This window comes from Hevea brasiliensis, chromosome 11 (genome assembly GCF_030052815.1).
Source record: "Hevea brasiliensis isolate MT/VB/25A 57/8 chromosome 11, ASM3005281v1, whole genome shotgun sequence".
NCBI classification, from domain to species: Eukaryota; Viridiplantae; Streptophyta; class Magnoliopsida; order Malpighiales; family Euphorbiaceae; genus Hevea; species Hevea brasiliensis.
The window spans coordinates 94,204,251-94,215,943 of record NC_079503.1 but is presented as its reverse complement, the minus strand read 5'-3'; the positions used below and the strand labels follow the sequence as shown (position 1 = coordinate 94,215,943).

General features: G+C 33.1%; 1 protein-coding gene across 1 annotated transcript; it reads right to left on the bottom strand.

Annotated features, from left to right (window-relative positions):
* Positions 1-32: 32 nt before the first annotated feature.
* On the bottom strand, positions 33-11,375 carry LOC110650416 (uncharacterized). Its single transcript, XM_058130369.1, is given in 14 exon segments — positions 33-770; positions 863-1,013; positions 1,113-1,350; positions 1,485-1,695; positions 1,819-2,021; positions 2,145-2,276; positions 2,502-3,789; positions 7,835-8,242; positions 8,333-8,480; positions 8,707-8,944; positions 9,040-9,250; positions 9,394-9,587; positions 9,743-9,871; positions 9,988-11,375. Coding segments are annotated over 14 exon segments (5,124 nt in total). The 5' UTR covers positions 11,264-11,375; the 3' UTR covers positions 33-473.
* Positions 11,376-11,693: the final 318 nt, after the last annotated feature.

Here is an 11,693-nt window from a genome sequence, read left to right as displayed (position 1 = left end):
TGAGTTTTCTCTTTTGTTGAAATCGTAGTCAATGACAATAATAAACATATCAACTTGGCTCTCCAATTCTCCAATCCTCTTCTAGCTTGACCTCCAAGCCAAAAGGTTCATACTTATCAGAGTTCTAAAAAGATTTTTCAAGGTCTACAAAATCTGTGATAGGACACCAGAGAGATTTTCAGTGTACTAGAAGCATCCAATTCATATAAGAATAGGAAGCAAGAAATAAAGAAAAGACCAATTACACCATAATAATATAAACAAAAAATCATTTAAGATCTCTTTTCCCCCTCAATGCCTCTAAAACCCTGAAAACAACCAGAAAAAAAATTCAAGAATCAGACTTACTGCTACGGATAGGTACACAGGTGATTATGATGGATGTTATGCTAGTCTAACAAAAAGTCACATGAGGTATCATAAAATTCTGCACAATTAGAATTTTAACGTTTATGAAAGCATTTACTCTTCAATCAGCGACCTACAGTTTCAGTGATTGTCACTTCATTGATAGAACTTCGTCCTTCCCATATTGGTGAACTGCTGCAAGAAGTTCTGAAAATGAAAGCAGGTTGTTTTGGATAAGGAAGATCGATTTCACTGTCCAACATGAGAATAATTGCTGATATAGTTGGTCTGTCCATTGCATCTTCTTGTACACATAAGAGTGCAATGCGAATACATTTCATGACTTCATGGGAATTGTATGATTCCTTTAGTGTTGAGTCAACTATCTCCAATGCTCTGCCTTCTTTCCATAGCTCCCACACCTTTGTTCATAGCATCACCACATATGAAATGAACTATCAGTATCATTTGTACAGTTCAGAAGTTAACAAATTCAAAATTTTCCATCACTCACATGTCCTATCAAGGTTAGGGAAGGATCCTCTGGATGGAAGCCATTACTTTTTTTGCCACTTATAATCTCCAACAATATTACTCCAAAACTAAATACATCAGACTTTATTGAAAATTTTCCAAACACAGCATATTCTGGTGACATATAGCCACTGCAAAAGAAAAGAATTTGTATGTCAAGGACAGACTTGGACTTTTATGACAATCTATTTGATGTGAGTGACAAGGGTAATATTTATTGGAGTACTTACTATGTCCCAACAACTCTCTGTGTCTTGTGTTGTATTTGGTCACCTTCAAGTATTCTAGCCATTCCAAAATCTGAAATTTTTGGATTCATCTCTGAATCCAAGAGGATGTTGCTGCTTTTTAAGTCTCTATGGATGATTCGTAACCTTGAGTCCTGGTGGAGATATAAGATTCCGCGTGCAATCCCAACTATAATTTCGAAGCGTTTACTCCAATTCAAGAATGAACTTCTTGTTGCATCTTCAAAGTTTTGAAATTTTCCATCGAGTTAGTGTTAAATTATATATATAATCTGTGTATCTCAATCATATCCCTTAAAGGAGACACAATTAGGCAACTAACATAAAACATAGCAATAGATAAATTAGACTCACCAAACAGAAACAAGTCCAAACTTCCATTTGGCAAGTATTCATAAATCAAAATTCGCTCTTCTCCCTGAATGCAACATCCTAGAAGTTTCACAAGATTCCTATGTTGAAGCTTGGCAATCAACATAGCTTCATTTTTAAATTCTTCTATGCCTTGCCCTGAATTTTTTGATAGCCTTTTTACAGCAACCTTCTTTCCGTTAGTTAGCTGACCCTAAAAATCATGTACATTTAGTCTGAATTTTTTCATCCATAACCCCAGAGTCTACATGACAAGAACAAATCACACTAAAAAGACTTTCAATTTTGAGAGTGTGGATAGAGAGTTACACACTACCTTATAAACAGAACCAAAACCACCTTGTCCAATTTTGTTAGCTTGGGAAAAATTATCAGTGGCCGCAAATATGGTGCTAAGATTGAAAAATGCTAAGTCTGGATGACTCCTGCTTGCCTGGAACTCATTTGCTTCCAAAGTATCTTTGTAATAGTGTGAACCACTGATAGAATCAAACAGTCTTTTCTTGGATTTATTCTTCGCTGTTTTTTAACAACATAAAAACAAAATGCTTATGAACAATCATGTGGAAAATGAGACATTTATTTACAACAAACATATGGGAAGGTACAGAAAAGATTGACAAATTAAAGCTTATATCTTACCTCTTTTCTTTCTCTTCCTTAGCCACAAGTAGGCAAATATGATAATGGCAAACCATGCTGATGAAACTGAAACTACCAGAAAGGCCAGCATCCCCTTCATTTCAAGAAAACCATTTGATCTCGCAATCTCAGCTGCAAAAGTAGTAAAACAAGACGTTATATTGGTGAGAAGGAAAGTACAAAGAAAAAAAAATTACCTCCCCTTGGGTAGTTTTTGCTCAAGTTAAGGGGCTAGCTAGGCAGGAATAACAGAGCAGAACAGTGCCAGCGGAGAAAACTAGTGCAGAGCTAGTTGCTTAAGATTTTGAACAAAAATTCCACTGGTTTTTAAGTCAATTCTGAGCATAAATGTGATACCTAATTCAATTGCATCAACTCGAACATACACATCGTAGCCGCTATGGTCCTTCAGATCCACTATGTCCATCAAATCCCCATACCAAGCCAAGCAGCCAACCTCTTTCCCCGGAATTTTTATGCTCGCATAGGCAGAGCATGAACAATTCTTGTAGCATTCTCGTTCACAGTCCACCCGAGTCATGCTCGTATTCACCCAAACTGCTACTGAAGTATCAGGAACCTTAACCTGAGGCACTTTCACGAACCCTTCCCCTTGCCTACACATTGATGAAGATTTCAGTCGCTTCCTAACACAGCCACCTGATCCATCTCTCATCAGAACCCAGTTTCTTGAGGACTTGGGTTTGTAATTAGGTAAACAAGAACATTCAAATGTGTTGACATGGTTAGGATCACACATGCTATTAGCACCACAGCGACCATAAGAATCGCAACGATACTTGGATGCTGACCAGAACTCCTTCCATTGACCATCACTTTCATGCCATGAAAGCCACATGAGCATTCCTGATTCATCCAGCACCATTCGAAACAGAACAGAACTATCATCATGAGAGTAGGAAAAGGATATCTCTTCTTCATTGTTAACGAAGCTGTAGTTGTATATATTTGGTATTCCTGTCCATGGCCATGGTGAGCCTCGCCAGTACGGTTTGGAGCCCTCGTACAGAAAAAATTGTGGTGAGCCAATTGGGTTGAGCTTCTGTAAGTAGACACCAGTTCCAGGATCATCTGTTGATCTCCACGATGTCAGGAACCAGTTCAGACCTGTTTTCCGGTCAAGCCCAAGTTTCATTCCTGGTAGCAAAGTATTAGTAGGATAATCAAAGCTCTGCCATACGATTCTTCTACTTATACCTTGGACCAGAACCAAATTTCCTGAATCCAAGAGCTGAGCTACACAAGCATCTGCTACATCCATTGAAACATTTGTAGACCATACTGGAACTTCTTCATCTCTATTACTATATAGAACAAGATTTCCATATTGGTTGATGGAAAGAACACCTGCAGAACCAATGATTGGATGGTTCCTGTTGGCCACCCACACAACAGTTTGCAATGGTAGTGTATAAAACCAAATTCCAAGATATCTATAGCTGGAATTGCCAGGCCTAAAAAATCCCAGTGCAAATTTATTTTGTTTGGAAATCAGAAGGTCCCCTTCTCTGATGGTTTGGTTGATGGTAATGGTGTCTGTGGAAATACAAAATGTGAATGTGTGGAGTCCAAGTAAAACATAATACAAAGAAAGTGTTTTAGCATCCATGAATTATAGATCTTTCTAAAGCCAATACTAACTTTACTTTGGGTGAAGTCGACAATTTTATTAATAACAAAGCATAATATCTTTTATTTTTACGGCAATAAAGTATAATATCTTCTCTCGATGTTTATTGTGCTGAGGTCATCACGAATGGGGAGGTTTAGAGCGTTCACTTTTCTAGCTGTTCTCACTCTACATCATCTTCAAGTCAAAGTTAGCCTTTTTTGCAAACATTTGCCGCCGCCAGCATGGAAAATCTCTGTTTTTCAACTCATTAGATTAAAATTTTTCCATTTAAAACTTTCAAATGCCTTAAAAGTCTTTTCACTTAAAAACCATTAAAATTTTAAAATCATAAAAAATCATACTTAAAAAACTTCATTTTGTAGTCGTCGCGATGATGTTGATATTACTCTCTCTATCATAAATCATACTCTTTTTTTTTTATCTCTCTAATTAAAAAAATATTTTCTCTTCCTTCTAAATATGAAAAAAATATTATGGGGATTTCAAAATTATAAAAAAATCATACTTAAAAAAAAATTATTTTATTCTACCTTGTTCTAAATAGATTGTGAAATTTCATATTTTACACTGACACTGTATATTATTTTTTAGAGTTCTGAATTAAATTAAAAAATCTTACCAAATCAAAATTATTTTGATATTTTAATTCGATTCTAATTCTTCACTCAGAATCGAATCAAAAACTAAATTTATATATATATATATATATATATATATATATATATATATAATTTTAATATAATTATATATATAATATTATATTTTATTTCTTTATATTTTTTTAATAATTTTAGTTATAAATATATTAAATTACCTTATAATTTTTAATTATAAATATATTACTATACTATATATATATTAATTCATAATTATATTTGTGTCTAATAGTTAAATATATATAATTAATAAATAATATATATATATACACTTAAACTTAAATTATATATACACTTTATAGTTAAAGATTATATAATTTAGAATTAGCTAAAAGATATATTATATGATATTTTATACATTAATAATCTAATTCAAAACTTAAACGCTAATTTTTTTTCTAAACTTATATGCTAATTCAATTATAACTTTATAAGTAAGAGATTATATTAAATTATTTTAAAAATTAAAAATTAAATTGAAACCACAGAACTAAAATGAAATCAAAGAATCGATAACCATACTAAATTAAAATCAAAACAATAAAAAAATCAAACTAAAACCTTATCAAAATTTCAATTCAATTTTAATTTCTAAACATATTTCAAATCAAACACCACATTTCTACTTTATACTTTTCTTAAATAGTATAAAAGTCATATTCATGTAACAAAATGTTTCCCCTCTTTCGCTGACCAAATACCCATTTTATAATTCAATATTTCAAATCTAAGAATTTCACTCTTCTTTAAATATTTCCCAATTACAAAGCCTTGAAGACAAATTGAAATATGTCAGGATCCATCCTTTACAATCCCGTCACTGAAGTTATCATCATTTTTTCATTACTTGTTTATCATGGTCATCAAAGTTTCGAAAGTCAATCAACCTCTTTTACGGTTTTGAATATTATAATGAAGCCTTGTACGACGGTATATCCACCTCTTTCTTTGCCTTCCAAACCTCTTCTCATTCTTCCTTGCATGAATTTTTTATTGGACTTGGTGAAATTTAATATTTTGAGAAAAATGGAACACTATTAATATTTGAAGAAATTTTAAAATAACAATTTATTTAAGTTGATAAATTATTAAATATATTTAATATATGTGTTGAAGTAATAAATTTTATCTTTTTAATTTTATAATACAATTACTTTTATATGAATATTCGATACAGTATAATTTAATATATAAGATATAATCTATAATTTATCGTATAACTCAATAGAGGTCAAAGTATATACAGTGTATTATTCTACAGAATTTTTCGGCCCAGAAAAAAAAAATCTCTAAAGGTGGAAATTCAACATTTGACCCAGGCAAAATTGCAAGTTTCAGAAAAGAAAAAACCGAAATTGCGCCTGCAGTTTGGTTGCTCCACTCGTGGATCCGAGGTCCTATATTGGGCCTCGCCATCTGGTTTTGAGAATTAATAGAATCGACCACATCAAGCCCAAAGAAGTCTTCATCAGTGATCTTGTCTGAATTTTTTTTCAACATGGCAAGTGACCCAAATTTCATTCCTGGTAGCAAGGTATTTGTAGGATAATCAAAGCTCCGCCATAAAATTCTTCTACTTGTACCTTGGACCAGAACCAAATTTCCCGAATCCAAGAGCTGAGCTACACAAGCATCTGCTACATCCATTGAAACATTTGTATACCATACTGGAACCTTTTCATCTCTATTACCATATAGAGCAAGATTTCCATATTGGCTGATGTTAAAGTACACCTGCAAAACCAATGATTGGATGGTTCCTGTTGGCAACCCACACAACACTTTGCAATGGGAGTGTATAAAACCAAATTCCAAGATATCTATAGCTGGAATTGCCAGGGCTAAAAAATCCCAGTGCAGATTTATTTTGTTTGCAAATCAGAAGGTCCCCTTCTCTGATGGTTCGGTTGATGATGATGGTGTCTGTGGGAACACAAAATGTGAATGTGTGGAGTCCAAGTTAACACATTTAGAGCATTCAGTTTTCTACCTGTCCACACTCCACATCATATATATTCTCAAGTCAAAGTTAGCCTTTTCTCCAAGTATTTGCCGCCGCCAGCCAAGAAAATCTATATTTTTCATTATTTAAAAAAATTTTCTTTTATAAAACCCTCAAATACCTTAAAAATTTTTTCCTTTCTTTTAAACACTTAAAAACTTTGGAGATTTGAAAAAATCATATAAAGAAAACTTTATTTTATAAATCTTTATTTTATTCTTTCTTCTTCAAGCAGAGTGTTACCTATGCATTGTACAGATATAATTATTATTAATTGAATATAAATATAATTATATCACATTTCCTATATTTATATTTAATTTATTTGAAATATTCTAATAAATCTTTGTAAAAGGATTTGTAAAAATATAAAATAAATTAAAAATGAATATAAAAAAAATAAAATATATAAAAATAAATTCTCATAAGATGAAAATTATCTTAATCTTAGTGATAGTTATGCAAATTATTGTCTTTATTCTTTTACTGCCTTAATTATTAAAATATCATTTAGTAAGTTTTACAGAAAATTTTAGTTGGATTTTATGTTCCCATTTCAATGCTTATCTTTATAATATTTATATAGATTTTCAGTGTATTAAAAAAAAATTAAATAACAAAAATCTCAATTTTTCCACTGTCTCCTCCATAATCCAACATTATTGACTAGACCAATTATTGAAATTTTAAAATTCAAAGATATTTTATCCAATATTTAAAATCAATTTAAGAATAATTCATGATCAGCAACTTCAATAATGACAATACAACATTTTCACCCCATAATCAATGTCAGCATCAATTTTTATAATTTTTTTATTATCAATTTTTATAAATATTTTAGGGTAATTCAGTTCAATTATCATGCAAATGGATTTAGAATATTGGTCAATTAGTTAAAAATTAAGACATTTGGATAAAATAGTTAATAAGTGCAAAGATTTAAACTTTTTAATCTAACTTATTAAAAAAATATTAGGGTATCTCATACTTTTCCTCCTTTCAAGAACACTATTTTAGAATTTCAAAAAAAAAAATGTTGGCATTTTTGTAGTTTTTTTTTACTCTCTTTAATATTTATCTGAGAATAAAATATAATTGACAATTAGGCTAAGCAGAGACTTTTGACCATTCCAGGCTCAAAATTTCTAATTTTCCTCACTCAAATCATAAATTTCATTTTAGACTTGAGTGATCCCTCATGTCAACAACAATATGTTTGGACAGAGTGTATCAAAGTTTTTTTAAAATAAAATAAGGTAATTTATCAAAACTTTTTTAACCCATCAAAACCTTCTCAATTTACTGAAATGAGATCCTCCCCAAGTTGCTGATTTCAAGAATCAAAAATTTTATTGATCCATAAAGTGTAATGCACGTTCACGACTATACCAGACTCGTTTATGAAACAGAAAAATTAAATGAATTAATGCCTGGATAATAATAAATCTCTATAAAATGAATTGATATGAAATTAGCGAGTGCTACCAACGGTAATCGTCACATCATTAATAGAGCATGCAGATCCGTCATCCCCCATTAGTGAAGAGTTAGAATTGCTGCGAGATTTTCTGAAAACGAAGGCAGGCTGTTTTGGAGAAGGAAGAGCAATTTCACTATTCAGCATTAGAACAACTTTTAACATCGTTGGTCTATCCAAAGCATCTTCTTGAACACACAAGAGTCCAACTTGAATGCATCTCAAGGCTTCATCAGAATTATATGAATCTTTCAGAGATGAATCAATGATCTCCAGTGCTTTGCCTTGTCTCCATAACTCCCACACCTGGGAAATTCAGAGAACCAATTATCAACATTTTATTAAATTTATAACCATTGTTGTTAGTATAGCCAGCTTGAAGTTTCTATCACTTACATGTCCTATCAAGCTCAGAGAAGGATCCTGAATAAAACCATTGCTCTTCTTGCCACTTAAAGTCTCCAATAGTATAACTCCAAAGCTGAAGACGTCTGACTTAGTAGAAAATTTTCCAAATACTGCATACTCAGGCGACATATACCCACTGTAAAAGAAGGAAATTAAGAGACGAGTTTTATGATCATTCCAATTTTTATGGTGTAAGAGGGTGCCTTTGGGGTAACATTACAGTTACTACATTTGTAACTTGAAGGTCATGGGTTCGAGCCACGAAAATAACCTCTTTCTTTCTTTTCAATTTATATGCTGCTAGATGAAGAATGTCACTAGTAGTAATCATGTCATGCATTGTACAACAAAAGACTACTTACTAAGTTCCAACAACTCTGCTTGTCTTGTATTGAATTTGGTCACCTTTGAGTGTTTTTGCCAATCCAAAATCTGAAATCTTGGGATTCATCTCTGCATCTAAGAGAATGTTGCTACATTTTAAATCTCTATGGATAACTCTCAACCTTGAGTCTTCGTGAAGATATAAAATTCCACGAGCAATTCCAACAATAATGTTGAAGCGTTTACTCCAACTCAAACAAGACTTTCTTGTGTGATCTATAACAAAATTTAACAATTGTTATATGAGTCAGCTAAATAGCATACTCCATAAACAGTCTAAAACAGGGCAATAGAAACATTAAAAGACTTACCAAAAAGAAACAAATCTAAGCTTCCATTTGGCAAGTATTCATAAATTAAAATTCGTTCTTCTCCCTGAATACAGCATCCTAGAAGTTTCACAAGATTCCGGTGTTGAAGCTTGGCAATTAACATAACTTCATTTTTAAATTCTTCTATTCCTTGTCCTGAATTTTTTGATAGTCTTTTTACAGCAATGTCCTGTCCATTTCTTAGCTGACCCTGGAATGGTTTTCAATCAAATTAAAGCACTTAAATTGTTCAGAACTTCCCAATAACACATAGAAAGAAAGAAAATAATGTACATACATCAGTGCATCACACTCAGAAACCCTTCAGTTGTAAAAATTGTGAGGATACTCTACCTTATAAACAGAGCCAAAACCACCTTGTCCTATTTTTTTAGCTGGAGATAAATTGTCAGTGGCAACTAATATAGTGCTGAGACTTAAAAAGGCCAAATCTGGATGCTTACTACTGTCTTCTACCTCATTTGCAATCAAAGTATCTTTGTAACCACTGAGTAGATCAATTGATCTCCTGTTCCTTTTATTCTTCACTGTTTTTGAACAAAATGCAATAATTCAATCAGATGCTTAATATAAAATTCTCCCTAAAATGACCGTAATGCAAGAAGTCTCATATATGCGTATGTGGTAAGTGTGTATGCATGGAAAGGCACAAAACAGAGGATGAAGGCTTGCTGCTTTGTACCTCTTCTCCTCCTTAGCCATAAATAGGCAAATATGGCAATGGCAAACCATACTGATGCAACAGACGATACCAGAATGGGCAGCATCCCCTCCATTTTAAGAGAGGAGTGTGATTTTCTAGCTTCCTCAGCTGCATGAGTAGGAAAGTAGAAAAGAAAATGAATACCCAATTGTTATTTGGGTTTTTAATCCATGATCGAACGTTGTAAATCACATCAAATTTATTGATAAGAAAGAATATAATACCTAATTCAATAGCATCAACACGAACATGCAAATCATATCCATAATCAATATGGTATATTGTATCTATTAATTCCCCATACCATGCCAAACAACCAGTTTCTTTCCCTGCAATTGGTATGCTTGCATATGCAGAGCAGGAACAATTATTCTTGCACTCTTTTTCGCAGTCCATCTGACTCATACTCATATCCACCCAGACTGCAGCTGAAGCAACAGGAATCTTAACCATTGACAGTTTCACAAACCCTTCTTCATGTCCACAGACTGAAGAAGATTTCAGTCGCTTTCTAATGCACCCGCCTGACCCATCTCTTAGGTGCCAGTCCCTTGGGAACTTGGGTTCATACCCAGGTAAACAAGCACATTCATAGCTAGTAATATTGTAAGGATCACACAGACTGTTAGGACCACACCGTCCAATAGAGTCACACTTGTGCTTAGGTGCTGACCAGTATTCCTTCCATTGGCCGTCACTCTCATGCCAAGTTAGCCGCTTGAGCAATCCCGACTCATCCACTATTGCTATTAGGATAACGGAAGAGTAGTCAATAGAGAAGGCGAAATATATCTCTTCTAGATTGTTAACAAAACTGTAATTGAAGGCTTCTGCATATTCTCTCCAAGGCCATGGGTTGGTTCGCCAATAATGTTTGGCACCCTTGTACAGATAAAACTCTGGTGAGCCACTCGGGTTGAGCCTAAATGAATAGTCTCCGGTTCCTGGATCATGTGCTGATCTCCAAGAAGTAAGGAACCTTTCCAGACCTGTTTTCTTGTTCACACCAATCTTCATTCCTTGTAGCAGGGTATTTGTGGGATAATTAAAGCTTTGCCACACAATTCTTTTATTTCTTCCGTGGACTAAAACCAAATTCCCAGTGTCCAACAGCTGAGCTTCACAAGCATCTGCTACTTCCACCGAAACATTTGCAGACCATACAGGAAATATTTGGTTATGATCACCATAGAGAACGAGATTTCCATGATGGTTAACTGAGAGAACTCCTGAGGAACCATTGATTGGATTGTCCCTGTTTGCCACCCACACCACTGTTTGTTCTGGTATTTTATGGAACCATATTCCAAGATATCTATATCTGGAATTGCCGGGGCTAAAAAATCCTAAAGCAAAATGATTTTCTTTAGAGATTAGAAGTTGGCCTTCTTTGATGGTTTGGTTAATGGTAACGATGTCGGAGGTACGAGAACAGAAAGATGAAGTGAATAGATGGATCATGAGCAAAGAATTCAGGAAGAGTCTTTTAGCATCATCCATGGTATCCCTTTCCAATCTTAATTTGCAGAGATTATTCTCAAAAGCTGGTAAGTGGTAATGGGAATTTAGACACGACCACCACAATTTCTTTAAATTGCTGGATGTTCATCTCCTTTCAACGATAGTCAAAGTTGTTGAAAATATTTTGTTCTTTATTGGCAGTAGTTGTGTTGACTGGGACTTCCCATTCTCCAAGGCGACCCACTGCAATGTAAATTAAGTAAAACAACTGTACAACCATTAATTATAGTTTTCTCCAACAAATAATTAAATATTATTAGAAATTTAACTCCAAATTATTGAACTAAATAAAAATATTACTCTGTGGACCTTTGTATTTATAGTTGAAAATAGGCGGGATAATTATTATATGTAGTTATTTTATAAATATTTTTATAAAAATTATTAAATATTAATTAATTTTATAAAA